Source organism: Anopheles moucheti, chromosome 2, assembly GCF_943734755.1.
Source record: "Anopheles moucheti chromosome 2, idAnoMoucSN_F20_07, whole genome shotgun sequence".
Classification (NCBI taxonomy): Eukaryota; Metazoa; Arthropoda; class Insecta; order Diptera; family Culicidae; genus Anopheles; species Anopheles moucheti.
The window spans coordinates 43,857,637-43,874,881 of NC_069140.1; the positions used below are offsets into that span (position 1 = coordinate 43,857,637).

General features: G+C 44.3%; 4 protein-coding genes across 4 annotated transcripts; 3 read left to right on the top strand and 1 right to left on the bottom strand.

Annotated features, from left to right (window-relative positions):
* Positions 1 to 77: 77 nt before the first annotated feature.
* On the top strand, positions 78 to 2,281 carry LOC128309805 (uncharacterized). Its single transcript, XM_053046285.1, has 5 exons — positions 78 to 329; positions 407 to 566; positions 632 to 894; positions 974 to 1,106; positions 1,170 to 2,281. Exons 1-5 carry the CDS (start codon positions 78 to 80, stop codon positions 2,279 to 2,281), a joined length of 1,920 nt encoding a protein of 639 aa, XP_052902245.1.
* Positions 2,282 to 5,053: 2,772 nt separating this feature from the next.
* LOC128309815 (uncharacterized) lies at positions 5,054 to 7,308 on the top strand. The gene is made up of 5 exons (XM_053046296.1): positions 5,054 to 5,767; positions 5,829 to 5,949; positions 6,016 to 6,124; positions 6,193 to 7,009; positions 7,087 to 7,308. Exons 1-5 carry the CDS (start codon positions 5,054 to 5,056, stop codon positions 7,306 to 7,308), a joined length of 1,983 nt encoding a protein of 660 aa, XP_052902256.1.
* Positions 7,309 to 8,042: 734 nt separating this feature from the next.
* LOC128296895 (general odorant-binding protein 72-like) lies at positions 8,043 to 8,740 on the top strand. The gene is made up of 4 exons (XM_053032418.1): positions 8,043 to 8,223; positions 8,301 to 8,353; positions 8,447 to 8,482; positions 8,546 to 8,740. Exons 1-4 carry the CDS (start codon positions 8,043 to 8,045, stop codon positions 8,738 to 8,740), a joined length of 465 nt encoding a protein of 154 aa, XP_052888378.1.
* A 5,267-nt stretch (positions 8,741 to 14,007) lies between these two features.
* On the bottom strand, positions 14,008 to 14,745 carry LOC128309825 (putative uncharacterized protein DDB_G0288537). Its single transcript, XM_053046307.1, has one exon. The coding sequence runs from the start codon at positions 14,743 to 14,745 to the stop codon at positions 14,008 to 14,010; it is 738 nt and encodes a 245-aa protein (XP_052902267.1).
* Positions 14,746 to 17,245: the final 2,500 nt, after the last annotated feature.

Sequence of the window (17,245 nt, forward strand, 5' to 3'; positions counted from 1 at the left end):
GGATCGTTTGTTCATCCTTTATATAAAGTAATCTACGCATCCACCTTTTCCTTAGTATGAAGTGACCCGCATTGGAAATGGAAGTCAAAAATCTTACGTACTTTCTCGATCATAACACTTACGATGACGGGCTGCTGTGTACCGGAATCATCAATACGCTGATTAATTATATCGTCGTGAACTATTTCGCTCACTTTTTCGTAGTGTGTTTTATTAGAGCTAGTGAGGACACCGTTTATCACACTTCACCGATACCAACGATCGTGCTGGAATCGGAGGACGACGGTTTTGAGATGGCTCTTGGTATTGCAGTGAATATGGGCTGCCAGGTAAGAAGGGAGGCAGTTGTAACGAAATTCAAATTGATTGATTCCGGGTGACATATATTCTGCTTTTTACTACACAGTCCTTTATTGTTACCGAACGATCGGCACACACTTTTTTCGAAGCCTTTCGTCCGGTGCATGAAGCAGCATTACAACGTATGGTGGAGAAACGAGTTCTTGTGGTGCTTGATAGGCGCTCCTCGTTTTTCCCTACCATCAATCAATTGCTTGTGGTGGAAGGTATTAATTGGACGTCGCCGAAACCTTTGCGAGAGATAAATCTATCGTATGAAAACATTTTACAGAAATTCCAGAAGTATTAATCCTGCTACCAGTAGATACTACGGGTAAAGTATCCTGTCGTGTCGAGCTTTACACACTAGACCTTTCCGCTGGTGCCCCCATTACCATCAGTCCTCGGCTGATAGATGTGGTTGACACCCAAAATGGTACCAGTCCGCAATGTTGCAATGTGAATTACTTTCCGGATAAGTTTGTCAACATGAACAAACGGCGTCTGAGACTAGCCACTATTCCCTACCTACCGAACGCATTCGTGGAAGATAAGGTAACGCAGTTTGAGCGGTGTGGTGTGGTGTAATTTGTATGCCTAAAGATGTATCTTTGATTTTGTCACTTTGTTGCAGCCACTTGGAGAAGGAAATGCGCGATACATACTGCCGCCGAAAGCAAACGTATCGGCAATGCTCAGTGGTACAGAAGTCTGGTTGGTGCTACTATTCTGTGAGATTGTCAACTGTACGCTAGAGGTTATGATCGGTAAGCGTTCCACCTAGCAACCTACACCTCCGCACTTTTTATCGTCATGTTCTATTCTCGCAGCTTCCGAATGGGGAGACGTGTTCGACAACGGTACCAAGTTTGGGCTGATAGGAGCTCCGGCCAAGGGAGAAGTGGACATTGCAATATCGGGCCTGTACTCCTGGTACACCAGCTTTCGGCATCTTGCCTTCGGTGTCGTCAACTCGCGATCCGGCTGCACGTGTATCGTAGCCAAACCGCACAGTGTGGCCAACTGGCGCACTCCGTTCCTTTCATTTTCCGGCTCACTGTGGTGTGCCGTTATGGCCGCATTCATTGCCGGTGCGTTCGCCGTACTGGTCATGTCCCGCAGTCGGAAGCGTATCCTGCAGCTCACCGATTCGACGCAGTACACGTTCAGCGATTCGGTGCTGATCATGATCGGATTCTTCATGGAGCAAAGTGTACGGATGCCGAATGAACTGCTGGCGTCTTGCTTTCTCTTCGCCACGCTCATGTTTGCGGGATTCATGATTGGCAGCAGCTACAATGGAGGGCTGGCTAGCACCATGATCGTTCCGCAGTACGAGAAAAGCATCAACACTGTGCACGATTTGGCGGAAACTCGCACAACCTGGGTCGGGGTTACTGTGAGCTGGATCTATTCGATTCGGTTGGCGTACCAGCCGGACGTGCGGACTCTGCTGCAGACGTTTCGCGAGTGGGAAGAGAAGGAGATTACCCGTCGTGCGTACGATCGCGATGTGGCCATCATCGTCGAGCGGATGGAGTATGGCCATTTTGCCTACCCGCATATGGAGCTGGACGCGTTGAAGGACCGGAAGATGATGGCGGAGGACATCTACTGGGAGTGGGTAGTAGCGATGTGTACGAAAACGTGGCCAGGCCGGGCACGGTACGATCGGTTGGTGCTGGAGCTGAAAGCATTCGGCATTTTGGCCCACTGGGAGCTGCTTGGGGTGACGAAGCATTTGAACTACAAGTCGCAGCAAATCATACGCTACTCGCGCCAAAGCGGCGACGGTGATGAATTTACACCGCTACGTATAGCTAACATTACTGGAGCGCTTTTGATACTGGTTACAGGGTTGGCGCTCGGGATGGTAATGTTTCTTGCGGAACTGTTGTGGTACAGTTGTGGTCGAAAGTTTAAGACCTGTCGTTCAATGTAATGGTTAGTTAGTTCAAACGAAACTCATTTTTAATCAACTTAATTTTCGGGTTAGTACTCGGCTGTTGCAAAAAGGTTGATAAGCCGACGGGTCTGAAGTAGTGTTGGGTCACAAGAACTCAACCTGCACAGTGTGTGATCAGCTGTTTAAAGTGAACGAACAAACACCACTTTCGTATGTAATAGAATGTCCCAACTAATCCTCTTTATTGCAATCAATCAATATACACAATTACACCAGGCTATAGTAGTGCGTAGCACACCACACCCAGTGGAGGATCAATCCCCTTGTGGAGGCCCAGGGCGGAATTATAAATGGGGCCTCTAATTTTAAAAATGATGAATTGGACGGCAAAGCTAAAGGCGCAGTAAGAAGGCCCCTGAACTCACTTTGAATCATCCCACGGATAGTTCGCGGTCAAATTTCGCCCGGGGTGTCTTGTGGCACCCTTCGGGCCCCCTCTAGCATAAGGAGAGGGGAGCCTATGTAATTACCTTTTACACACATTACACACAATTTTTGGGGCCTCCAACACGGCGAGGCCCTAGGCGACCACCTACTTCGTCTACCGTTTGCTCCGCCGTTGATCCCTTTTCTCAACTCAACCACGAATCCGAAGATCAAACTATTTATTCTATTAAATAAACTTTTAATAAACACACTAAAACACTGTCCACAAAATATTTTATATAAACACGTACGTACGTAAAAGCGTTTAGAAGAAAGCATCGCCACCAGCAGATGCTGATCGCGCCTCATAATTGCATGCGATTATGTACTGAGTATATAGTTTCACCGACGAGCTGAGCTGTGCCGGTGCTCGAAGGACGTGGACATCGCTCAGCATACGACGATACGGATAAAGAGTAGTACAATAGATGTTAATATCACATATCACATATATCAGCAGATTGACTCGCGGTACTGTTTGCCTCCCACATTCCCACGTGGTTATTCTTCTTCTTGATGACAATCTTTGTTGGGGGGGGGGGGGGCAACAGAGAGCAAAATGGTAAAAATTAATCACCGTTAGTGTTTAGTGTCCAGCTTACAAAAGCTAGAGGAGCGCACGGTCTCTCAGTCGTCATTGCATATTATTTTTAAGCGCTTTTCCTTTCGTCGAAGTCTCCGCGCATGCGATCGGAGCCACCAAAAAGCGACCGGTTTTGTGATTTCTGACACCAAGAGAGCATCCACGAAAGGAGATAACATCAATCTGATCCGCACAAGGATCCGCCATGTTTGTACATAACATATTGATATCACATACTCACGTTATCATTCGCTTTGATGGTATTGATAAATCATCAGTATGAGAGATCTTCTGCTATTGGCTATTAGTTACACATAATATCAAACAAGGGCCCTCTCCGGAGAGCGATCAATAGAGTAAATAGCTCAGCTACTATGGCGAGAATCCTCCGTCTCGTTTCATCCATCCAGTTCCTACAGTGCGTCTCATAACTGTACAACAGGTAAGTTTTTTAATCATTAGGAGTAGGAAACACTATTTCCGAAAACATTATTCATTGTTTATTGTTCAATTATTTCGCAATATTTATATCTTTTGTCGTCATGGAATGTCCGGGGGTTTAGAAGGATTCCACATATAAATATATTCCATAAATATTCCACATTGTTTTTTCCATAAAAATAAACTTATGCATATTTATGGTACGCGCTGTGCTGTTTGGACGAACGGAAAGAGATGAAAGATCAGTTGACGGATCAAGCGCCATGATCACTAGAGGGAAGGGTACAGCATATGAAATGATACCACGTGGTACGGAAATTTGTGCTACCTCTTCGTTGATCATGCTCTCTTGGTGTTGGAAACCAAAAATTCCATCGTTTCTGGAGCGTTTTCGACGGACGGAATGGCGCAAAATACGAAAGAGATGCAGGATCCGTGTTGCCTTTTCCCCCTTCACTCTAATGCGTACCATTTAGTTTTGCATTGGTTAATCGCAATTCACCTCGCGAACATTACGTTCTAACGATTTCTAACGTTCTAACGTTACGATTTCTAACGTTTAACTATAATAATTAATAGTTGATGAGTTTGAAAATATTACAGCTTTAGCGCAATAGTGTGCAGGGGTCGTATTGGAGGTCCTCCACGGCCGCCTGCGGTCTGTAGTATGGAGACCCCTGATTCAGTAGAAAATCTAAAGTAGATCAATTTATGTTGTAGTGTAGTTATTTGTAACAAAAAAGCTAACATTGACATCAAACCAATCCAATTAGTCTAGTCGGACATCTTCAATTTACAACACAAATGTTACCATCGTCTCACAAAGCTGAGAGATCGTTAGAGGACTTAAATTGTAGAACGCTTTGTTAGCACAATCATTTTACTCATGGTCACGCATCTATTGTATAATCCGTTTGATTTTAATCCCGACTGTGGGCAGTTACTTACGTAATCTTTAAGGAGCTTGTACGTACGTAAGCGTACAGAAACAAGTAGAGACCCAAGCGCAAATATGATTTACACTAATTTACGTATAATTTAACGGTTGTAGCAACCTGAAACATGGACCTCTTGCCACCGGTTGCTGCTGTGGGGCGTGTACGCACAAGAGCAGAGGTCATTTTATTGTTAGAATGCAGGACTATTATATTATTACTGTTATGGTACTTAAACATGTATAAGCACTATTTATTGCTAGTCACCCCATTCACCATAGCCTTCTATAAAAAAGGCACCAAAGCAACGAATGTAACACTCTTAAAGTTGAGGTTGTGTTTGGCGCACGATAACTTGGATGGATGGATAACTTTGCAGTATCAAAAGCGTTCAGCACCAGCATGCAATTGCTGCTCAGCCATTTGCTGGGGATGTATTTCACCCAGCAAGAACATTACTCCGTTTGCTTTATACGAACGTCACATGAAGTGATTCACTTTACCGGGATCCCGCCGGTAGCACTGGTACTGATCGTGCTGGAAACCGATGATCGGGTAAATGTCACTGCAAGATCGCATGATCAGTTCCGGACAAATCTCCTGCAAGCTGTCGACACTAACTGTGCCAGATTCATCGTAAGCGAGTTGGCTCTGCTTCCCTTTCTAGATCAGTTTAACATGGTGCACGAGAAGGCAAACATGAGACCACCTTCAAAGCACCTGATCGCCATAACGTCCCTCAATCCGTCAGTACGCGCAACACTCTTAGCACACAACGAAACCTTCGAATCTTTGGTGAATGTGTTGCTTATCGTCCCGGTCGATAAGCATGCCGGCAACCAAACGGGAGCAACTTTCGAGCTGCACACAACACAACTGCTTCCAAAGCATCCGATAGGCGTGACGGTGGAGTTGATACAACTTGCCGTACTAACCACCAACAGCAGTGGAGTGTTCGTACCGAATCTGTCCGACAGCAGGCTGGAGTATTTCCCAGACAAAGTGCGCGATATGAAGGGCCGAAGGATACGTGTTAGCACAGTGGAGTATGTGCCCTGCACCGCCTTTAAGAAAGTGGTAAGTGCGTACCAAGGAAGGTTGGTGACTAGCTGCTTCATATGGTCTGCTATTATTATAGCCAATAGGGCAAGGAAATGCTAAGGACGCCAACGATGTGTCGCACGAGCTGTGGTTGGATGGATTTGAACTGATACTGACGCTGGAGTTTTGCCGTCGACACAACTGTACCGTGGAGCTAAGTAGGTCACACGACGTGTTAGTGGTCTTCCTGGGGTGTTTACTGACGTCCTTTCATTCTGTTTTAGTGATCGAAACGGACTGGGGTGAACTGCTGGAAAATGGATCATATTCTGCAATACTGGGTAATTTGGTGAAGCGACGCGTCGATCTAGGTTTGGGAGCAATATTGGCTTGGTAAGGTGTCCTACACGATTTGAACTCCTTTACGGATGTTATTAGTAATTTGCTGTCCTTTATTCAAGGCATGCCTGGTTCGAGGTAGCTACCATCACCTCAATGGTTGGCATATCGATGATAACGGCACTGGTGCCAAGGCCCCAACTGTTACCCTCCTGGCAGTTTCCGTTCCTTTCGTTTCCTCCCTCACTGTGGGTTACGGTGGGTTTCACATTCACCGTCGGAACGGTGGCCGTATTCGTAGTCACCATTACACAGCAGCGAATCACACGCGGTGTAGCGCCGGCACCGGATAAAACACGCGCACAGCATCTGCTCGATGCACTGTTCTTCATGTTCAGCTTGTACGTCGAACAGTCCGCCCGACTACGGCACGATCTGCTTGCCGCCACCATCCTGCTAGCGGCGCTGCTCTTCGGTGGGTTCATGATCGGCAACAGCTATGCCGGTTCGCTCGCTAGCATCATGACGCTGCCACGGTACGAACCGTCGATCGACACGGTGGCCGACTTTCTGAAGCGCGACATGCGATGGACGGGCGGTAGCAATGCGTGGATCTACACGCTGTACATGGCGACGACACCGGCAATGATACGCATGCGGAACAGCTTCGTCGCCATACCGGACAGTGCGGTGCGCGAGAAGCTGCCGTTCACCGATCGTAGAATGGGGTACGTCATCGAGGGTATGATGCACGGTAGCTACGGCCTGGGGACACCGGTTGGTATCGAGGCGTCCCGTCTGCTACAGCCACTGAAGCAACCGATCTACCTGGATCACACGAACGGGTTCTGCAGCAAGGTGTGGCCAATGCAGGATGCCTTCAATGCCTTCATCCTGGAGGTGCATCAATGCGGTGCCTTACACTATCTGGAATTAGCGGTAAAGTGTGTTAGCAGTGCGGATTTCTTAGTGGAGCTACAACTAACTTGGGACTAGTTCTTTTGCTCTACCGACAGTCACTCATAAGGCACGTTGGGCTGACGGTGCAACGAAACATTGCTAATGCACGCACTAAGGAGCAGGAACACGAGCCAACACCACTTTCAATCGAACACTTTTTGGGAGCGTTTTTTATCCTTTTTTTCGGCCAGGGTTGTGCCTGTATCATCTTTATTGCGGAATTGATGATAAAGCGATGGAATGGCGTGGCCCGGGCCAGAGAATTCCACACCAAATAGTTTTATTGGTAGGATGGTGAACTACTTGCTGAATAGTTTTATTCTACCATGTTAGAGAAATTTCAATTGCACTATTTTCAATCAGTCTGGTTTGGAGAATTCTCTTCAAATCACACGGTGTAGTCGAAATCAAGTTATTAGATTCCAACATTATGTCTCGGAATTTAAAGTAGAAGTATATCAGCACAGTAAAATAGTGAAATCATTGCTGCTTGCCCCTCACACTAGCCAGCTTGGCGCGTAAACATGACGATGTGCATTCGCTGAACTGTCGCTGACCAATCATTTACTATAGCAAAATGTTATCAATCACTCTTACCTGCGCGTGGTGGTTCCAGTTCTCGTTCAGTTTCATGCAAGCTCCACAAATTTCATAATCAAAAATCAATTCAAAAATTAGTTTTGTTTGAAATGATCATCGATCTAAGTAATCATTAGGGCTAGGAGATCGAGTCGAGTTGTCATCTCCCACCACTACTACACTCGATCGGTTTACTTGCTTTCTTTCACTAATCGTTGCGCGGTGTTCGCACGGTGAATGTGCCAGCGAGTGACATGATTTGCAGAAAAAAAGGAACTTGCTATAATTGAATGTTCTCTCGCGAGTTAATCGCCACTTAGCACTAGTGGAACAGAACGCATTTCCGGGATTTTAGACACACTCTTGGGGATGTGCACGGCATTCCGTTTGAACTTGTGGCAGAGCTAGTTGGCTTTTATTCGTCGTCGTGAAAATGACTCGGTACGCGTCCAGCCCGTTTATTGCTTTGGTGACGTTGTGCTGCTGGTGCTGCTTACTTCGCTATCAACCATCGGCAGTAGTGAACGCCCAACAGGCGATCACACTGAGTGACATGGATGAGATCGCCAAGGGAATGCGTAAGATATGCTTGAACAAGCATAAAATCTCCGAAGGTACAGGGCATAGAGTTGAGCAGAATACATCGCATTGCCGACCTATAATGGTGTTGTATATTTTCAATTCACTTTAGAAATGGCCAACTATCCCGGTCAGGGTATTTTTCCCGACGATAAAGACTTTAAGGTAAATGCGGCTGCCCCCCCTATTTACGCACATCGCACAGCAATTGAGAATCTGTACTCAAACTTCCCCAACTCGACCTATCTTTCCTTCCAGTGTTACGTGGCCTGCCTGATGGATCTTACGCAAACTGTAAGTATAACGGCAGGTGTTGTACTACTTTCCGGTTTGGTGAAAATCTTGTTGTCTCTAAAGTCTAAAAAGGGTAAGCTAAATTACGAGGCAGCCGCGAAGCAGATTGACATACTACCGGAGGTGTACAGGGAACCGTTCCGACTAGGGCTTGATTCTTGTCGCAATGCAGCTGATGATGTTCCCGACAGATGTGACGTTGCCTTTACGCTGCTCAAATGTTTCTTCAAAGCTAGCCCAAAGTTCTTTTTCCCCTAACCGTTTGTCTTGGAGTTATGGCATTTATAGTATGGTTTAAGGGTAAACAAATGTGTGTTTAGTAGTAAAGGTAAACACATTACGGATGTAAAATTTGTTCTAAGGCCATACACACGAATAAAGTAGTGCTGTAAACACAATAAATGAACACGTTTTTATGGTTAATCCACCTTTATGGATTAACGCTATCTTAAGTATCGTTAGCAATCAGATTTCCTGTAACGGAGTTGTAGCTATTTTTATGTTCGCATCCTGTTTAGTAAAGCGTTATGAATCATTAGGAGGAAAGAATATGCTTTAAGATGTCTTTAAAATTCTAATTAGTTAGCTTTTAATTTTCAAGTTAGAACTGCAAATTCAATCTTCCATAAATTCCTGGTAAGGAACATTATTATTGCTACTAATTATTGAGAGATGGTTTACAGATATGAAACGAGTTTTGAAGCTACATATACATTATATTGTAGATTCACTAAACTTGTCCTATACATACGCTGCTCTGACTTCCGTCGAAATGTCCGGAGGTATCGATGTCCCTTCGTTGTCGTTCGTTATTTTTACCCACAGGCTGTCGAATGTATCATCCATGCATTTTATGATTAAAAATTGGGTCTGGTGGCTGATATTTTCTTTAATGTTCTGGGTCCATAACGAGCCCAACAACACCAATCCTACACCCTAACGAATGCTAGTTAATGTTATATTATGTTTAACATTTAATTAATATCAACCCTAATCAACCGTTCAATCGTAACCAAAAATTAAATATCAATTATCCAAACACATCACCATCGTTGCATGTTGGGCGGAAAGCTGCAGGCCGGGACAAGTGCAATTTGACATAGAAAAAAGCAGCAAATAATGCACAGGTCACGACCTACATCCGGAGCCCTAAGGTCTGTTCTTCTTTTCTATTATCTTCTGTTTTCCTAAAAAATCAATTTTTTTCATTTATAATTTTTGTTTTAATTAGCAAAAGCATTAATTTTGTTACATGATGTTATGTTGAAATGCTAGTTAACGTTTCAGATAATTTTGCATGCACATCTTTCACACCTTTCATCAAATGCGTGTTATATCAACACTTTTCCGTGTAACTTTGCCTTAAAAACGCAGCACCCCCTTACTCCTTTTCTCCCTTTGCGAAACCGAAACGAACGTCCATGGAACACAACATGGTTACAAGAGAATCTCGATTTGAACCGTAACGAAAGTATTTGGTCACATTTTAGCATGCACGGCACACATGCTATGAAACAATACAAAGTAATTAAAAAGCGGGACAGGGGAACACATGTGGAATTGAATGACGGAATAAGCGATCGTACGGCTATGAATATGTTTTCTCACAGCATGATTTGAGCAAAGTGAATCGTAATCGGGGTGACTGATGGCGAAGTCGTCCCGATCCAGGCTCCCCCTCATGTCCAGTTCCAGAAGGGAAGAACTCTCCCGATCAAACCATCCTACAAAATAGAGGGGACCACGATCGTTTCATTTCGCCATCACGCTAAACACAATTCGTCAGTGGGAAGCCAACAGCCGAAAGAAAAAACAGTTACGTTAATGGTTTCATCCGGTTCGATCTTCATCGATCTGTTTTTCTTCGCGATCGCTATGTTTTGTCTTCATTGCGTTTCGTTTCGCCTCCGGGAGGAAAATGGAGTGATGATGTCCAGGGGGAAGAGTAAAATCAAAAGCTTTAAACTAATGTAAAAGAACATGCAATTTAAAATTAAATCATTATACTAAGAAACAACCGATCATCGCACTAGTAGTAGATCACATGCATTATAACATTTCACATTCCATGTTTTGCTATATTAATACAGTATAACAAGCTTTACTTTTTTATACATAGATTAGATAAGTTGGTATTGGTTGAAGAATGTTATGTTGCAACAAAGTTTCTTTACCATTATGTACAATTAAAAATTAAATGTTGTTTTTTAGTGGGCTCCGAATGTCTTCTATCTGTTTTCTGACATTTCTTTTCCGTTCTATCACTACTTGTTTAGTTTGTTGTTTTTTTTTGTTTATACTTTTTTTATAACGTAGATAAACGAATAGTTTTTTCTTGTTTTTGATTTAAACAGATCACATTTTTTACACTCTCAAACAAAAGCTAAAATAAAAAGCAGTTTGAACGATACCTGGTCCCTAAACCACAAGTAACGATCACTCGACAGAATAAACAACGGCTCTCCAAATTTAATCATTTTAGTTACGCTTATGAAAACTCTCTTCTAATCTTGTTAAACAAACTCCCATAACTGTTGACCACAACCACCGGTAGAATGTGGTGGTGGAGAATTCACATCAGATCTTTAATTTCCGCGTTTATCATATCTCTTAGCTTAGGAAGAGTCGGCAGCAAACTATTCTCATTTGTTTCTCTAACCTTTGTATTCGATGCCGTGTTTGTTTTTTTTTTGTTCGCAACATGCAGATCTAACTGCCCCAGTCCTTTTTTCTGCAGATCCCCTCTTTAAAGAACACCATCACCAATTTACCGTGCTCCTGCCGTCCGGACTTTTGAATGTATCCGAAATATTTCACAAATTATAGGGTCTTTCGTTCAAAAAGGCTGATGCGCACACTTAAGTAGCGCGGGCATCACAACAAACTCAACACAACTGAAGAGAAATATAAAAGAACTTTGTCTTTACGCACCTAACCAGAAATGGTGATCTGATTTGGATTTGAGATCTTTTAGTGACATTATAAGATTAAAATTTGTTATAACGTTACGATGTTGGTTACATGACAGTTAGTTCACTTTAAATACTGTGTTCCTACTTTGCCGATGCTGCGGAGAGGGATGACGGAAGCGAAAAACTGTTTAGAAAATGTTGCATACCACAACAAAAACTCCACTCTTCTCCTGTTACAACACACGAAATGCGCGGGCTACAAAACAACTCGGCATTGTGGTGGTTGCTGCTGTTGGCCATGCAATATAAGAAGCACCATATAAAATGCAAAATTCTAAGAAATCTCTTTAAATTTGTACAAGACAAAAAGGGTAAATGGGAAACGAGGGACGACATAATACCCACTCTCTTCTCTCCACTACTGAAAAAAGGCTTGGTCTCTATAAAGAGCCTACGGGGTTAAATGGATGACGAGACTGGGCCGCGCGTTCTGCTGTCGCTGCTGCTGCCGCTGCATCGGTGAAGATATTTCCTTTTATTTCATTAACGGTGCTTTCTCGCTGCACGATCTCGCCGTGTGCGTTTATGTGTGCGCACTAGGAGTCTCGGGGAATAACAGAAACTATGAGAGATACCATGCTTTACGGAAGATGATGATGATGGTTGTTGGTTTGCGGTTTCGGGTCAATCCGCGGGTTGCCCTTTTACATTCATCCAACTACAGTCCAACTCCCCCCTTTCCAATATCCCGCTATTCGGGGATCTCGAGCGCGCTCGTCGTCGATGAAAAAAGGAGGAAGGGAAGCTGTTAGGTGTCGTGACGGGGAAGCGGTTCGTTAGTGCGGATTGGTCCACGAGGGATCGACGAAGGGTTCAATAGTAGTAATGATGCAATAGGAGGTGATCTCGTCTCTTCGGTCGCTCCAGATGAAGAACAGGAAGAGTGTATAGGAAAAAAAAAACAAGTTCATGGCTGGAGGCCTCCAATTTCTACCCCGCTGCCGTTTCAAGATCATCTCTCTCATCCTTCCCCAACGAAGAAAGGTGCGTACGTATCGGTAGTTTTACGTGGAACTTCCATGACGGAGGTTCTGTACGAAATCTCGCAATCATCCATCTTTTATATTGCTAAAAAACCTCCAACCAAACTATTTCTTCTTAACTCACGTCCACAAGAGCGAGAGACCGACAATCCTGGGCGCTATCGAAACGATATGGAAATACCGTATAGATCCAAGGTACAAGAACTTCGTGCGTTCACTTGAAGAGAAAGGCGCACCAGGCTTCAAACGCATTGAGAGTTGCGCAAAATTAGCGTATTTATCTTCGTCCTCCCAGGCCCACGCATACCATCATCACCTGTACCTTCCTAGGTTTAATTCTTGTTCGTGCCCCTGAAGAACTTCTTTCCCGTCTGTCTGTCTCTGTTTCCCGTGCGTTTAGCTGAAGAAGTTAAGAATGGCTTGAAAGTCATCTGAAGCCCACAAGTAAAAACGCTAGCCTTAGTAAGCCTTATATCCGCGCAAAAAGAAACACTCACATTAGATTGTCCACTCACGTTGGGAGCGTCTCCATAAGCGCAGGGGGGGATTCCGTTAGGAGGCTAACCCGAAGTTAAAAGAGTACTTGCAATCATGAACAAGAATTCCCCTAAAGCATTCGTTAACCTGAAGAACAGAGCACACACACTTCACGATTCTGAACGAATCCGAGACGGTACGCACCAAACATAAAAGCGTCTTGAAATGGTGGAAGTTGATCAATAAAAATTTGCAAATGGTCTTAATTTCCTTTTAGCAACAATCGCCTGACTGACTCTGGACGGCACCATGTATATAACAGTTTAGTATTAGAAGAAACTATTCCTGCGATTAGTTCTGGTCTTTGATGGAGATTATTTCGGCGGAGGAGCAAAATGTTAAACAATTGCTATTGTTAACTTGAGTCTGGTTATTTAATATCATCATGCTGGAAAAGAAACAAATTGAATAGCATGCATGCATCTTACCATAGAAAAAGATCACAGAATTCCCTTGCTCACCCATAACATCAGGTATCGTCGTCTATGGCCAATGAAGAATGCGTTCTGTTGTTTAAAATGTATCTCTCCACAGCTGCAGCACCAACCTCAACAAGAGTTGCCATCCTTGCCACACCTTGCTAGCGCCCAGACAGGATACTCTGGAAAGATTCTTGTGCTCCCAGGGTATATACATCTCCCACCACCAATAACAAACTAAATTATGTCCTTCTCTCCACTGCTATCCAAACATTGACATCCAACATGCATTCCCTGAGCGGAAAGGTTTCGATGTCAAGTGGAGTTAGATTAGAGAGGGACGCGCTCGCTTGCCATTACATTCGGTGTGATGACGGTTTTGATCTTACAGATCAAACACCTCCTCTACACAAAACGAACTGAGCACACTGGGGCAAGTTTTCTCTTATCAACAGATCATCTCGTCACCGACAAGGAAATGTTGTAGAGCTTGAGAGTGCTCTGTTCGTGGGGGTGTGTAGTGGAAATAGGTATGATGTGTTACAACGTAAAAAACCGCATCGACCAAATTTGAATAAGAATTCTACACTTGCTTTTCCTTCTTGCTGCGTTTGTCAACCGATATCACGCACTCCACACCAAAATACCACACACATACCGTTTCCGTTGGGATCGTTCATGGATGATGCGTGCGACATGGAAGACGGTGTCTGCTGCATTTGAGATCCCGCACTCGAGGATGCAACTCCCATCTGCTGTTCCATCTGTTGTTGCTGCTGCTGCTGCTGCTGCTGATGTGCCTGTTGTTGTGCCTGCTGCTGTTGCTGTTGCTGGTGTTGCTGCAGTGATGATGCGTGATGCAAGTGTTGCCCACCGCCAATTATTAAACCCCCGAGAGAGGCCGACCCGGGCGGAGGAGCCAACGACGTTACGACGGTCGACTGTTGGGATGGTGGTGGTCCTTGCTGCTGTTGCAAAGAACCAGGTGTTCCTGGTGGCGGTGGTCCCAAGTTGGACACATGGTGCAGTGCCGAATGATGGTGCGCCTCGAGTGGTACCGGCTGCAGCGTGATGAGTGAGGCTGGCGGCAGCTGATGGGCAACATGTGCCGCCGGTTTGCCGTACGATGGGTGCATGATCAGGTTGTTGTTTTCGGTGAGATGATGGCCGGTTACCACCGGGTAGCTCATGGTGTAACCACCGCTCGAGGAAACGGCCGTGGTGTACGATGAGGCGGCCACATTTAGAAGATGTTGCGTTTGGGCGTCCTGTTGCAGTTGCTGCTGCTGTTGCGCGACCACATCCGACGATTGGTGCGGCTGCTGTTGCTGATGTTGGCTTGTGGGTAGCATTTTGAGTATCGATCGATTTGCGAAAACTACGAGAATCGTTTACAAAGCTGTCTCTGTGTCTTTGGGATGTTTCTGCTCGTCCTAATGCCTATGAATTACGTACGCGCGAATGAGTACTTTAAAACCTATCTTAAATCTGTTCGCTATCTGCTATTGCTGGTAGTAATAATCTTACAAGACTATATCCTAATATTTGGTTGCATGAGATAAATATTGGGATTTGGAATAATGGATGATTGGAAATCAAGAATAGTAGGCGACAATCCCACACACACGCAACAAACTGGCGGTAGTGGTGTGTGATTGAATTAGGTTTGAAGTTATTGCAATACGGTTACAGTTTAATTATCTCCCCGATATGCTGCTACATATATAATGAAACTTTGCAGGCAATAAATTGTAAAATGAAAATGGTATTGATTTGATTTGAATACACATAAATAAACCTTACATCGACTAATAACGTTAATCTATCTGCGTTTGTGCTTCTCTAATATTGCTTACTGAAGGAGTATCGTTCGATTCAAGGGGGCCTTTGCTATCACTATGTTTCCAACACGCGTTGATGCTCTGTAATTGAAAATGTGAATGGGAAATAAAGTAAAAATTAGTTAATAATGTAAAATTAAAATATTTCACCAGACGTCAAAATCGAACCTAACAAAAGCTAATATTTCTTAGTTTACACCATGTTCTTAACTACACCAACACCCAAAAGAACGCCAGAGCCCCGAAAATGGTTCCACAATCCAGGAAACCAGGCCCAGGGCACGACAATCAGCAGAAAACCAGTTTGGAATTTAACCAGCCGGTCGGATTCTTTTTATACCAGCCTCTCTTTACGACACGCAGCACACAACGGCAAGCGCGTAACTCATTTGTGTTTCGCGGCGAGTCCTGGGGAGGGCCGGAGTACACAACTTCACAGCACACAAGAGAGCAAGCGGAACTGTTATGGAACAACGCCAGAGCACACTGTATTATGGTGGCATTTCAACAAGTACCTTCACCTCTCTAACCTGTTTTGCTTCCCACAATTGCGTGTGAGGGGATCTCGGGCGCGCGCGCTTCCCAAACTAAGCGAGTTATGGCATAAAATTCAACAAATATTTTAAAAGAGCTACTTCTGGCATAACAACGAGCCCCTCAGTGTATCCTTCCTACCTTGTGGACATAAGGAAAAATCGTTTGTCTCGATTCTTCTTGAGGATGATATTTTATTTATTATATTTGGGTCTGTGTTCTCCTGCTCCGAAGAATTCTCTGTGTACCCATTATGTACAAGCACTTTAATCTCCAAAAAAAAGTTCTATTACTATATCAATATTCTCTCTCTGTTGCATTATTACTATCTTTAAAATCGAAACAATTTTATATTAAATAATAAAAACACTCGTGCAGCACTCATAGATCGTTGATGCACTAATTATGCACGAGGAAAATAGTTCCTTCCACAGCAGCGGCAACTGCTTAGCCATCACAAAGAAAGTTAAAATATGTTGACCACTATTTACTGTGCACAACCCACCCCCCGCCTCGTCGATCGTCTCTCGCGTGTGTGTGGTAAGTGTTGCGCAATTTCCTTCTGCTTCCATTTAAGTCTCTCTAATGATCGATCGATAGTACGGGGACACGCCGGGGAAGAAAATCGTTACGCACGTATATGGTATGGTAAACATTAGTACTACAAGTATACCAATGTGATGTAATGTACAAAAACCGGAATAGTTTCGATTAAGACAGACACAGCCATTTTTCTCGAAGTATTACACCAGGTATGTTGTACATTGTTTAGTATTCCAACCGATGGAGAATATATTGCAAGTGTTATAAATCCGTTCCACTTGCATCATTACAGTTAGGTCGTTCACCTTTACCACCCATAGTGGAAAATGTGAATAAGGACCAACACAACAGCAGTTCCCCCGCTTCTCTCTGAAGGGTGGTGGTTACAAGTAAAATGAGTGTGCAACATTCGCACAACCTTTAACGAAAAAAATCCTCAACGATTCAAGGGCAAGATGCCGCACACAGAGAGAGAGAGAGCCACAGAGTTTGGGTGGCTTACAGTTTATGTACGATCGGAAACGAAAGGAAAAAAAAAACTACCACCAGAGGAGAATTGCGAGACACCCCTCCCCGCGAGCATTTCCTTACGTAACAGTACTCGAGATAAAGGCGAAGGAAGAATGTACCCACAGAGCCAAAGGAAGGAAATACTTCTGTGCTTGGGTAGTCGGGGCGTGGGGCGTTTGCCGAGATGATGGCATTTGCTGGCATCACACCATTTGCACACCACAAGAAGAGACAAGTCGGGTTCATTCATTCCTGTGTGAAAACGGTACTTCCATTCGTCTGCCGCTAGAGCCTTCCACCTCCTCCAGTCGAACACAAAACTGCAGCAGGGCGCAGTCGGTCGACGGCAGCCAAAAATAAAAACAGGACAGGAAAGTAACGTCCCATGCAATACTGCACTCCGCCTCCCCGGGGACAGCTTAAG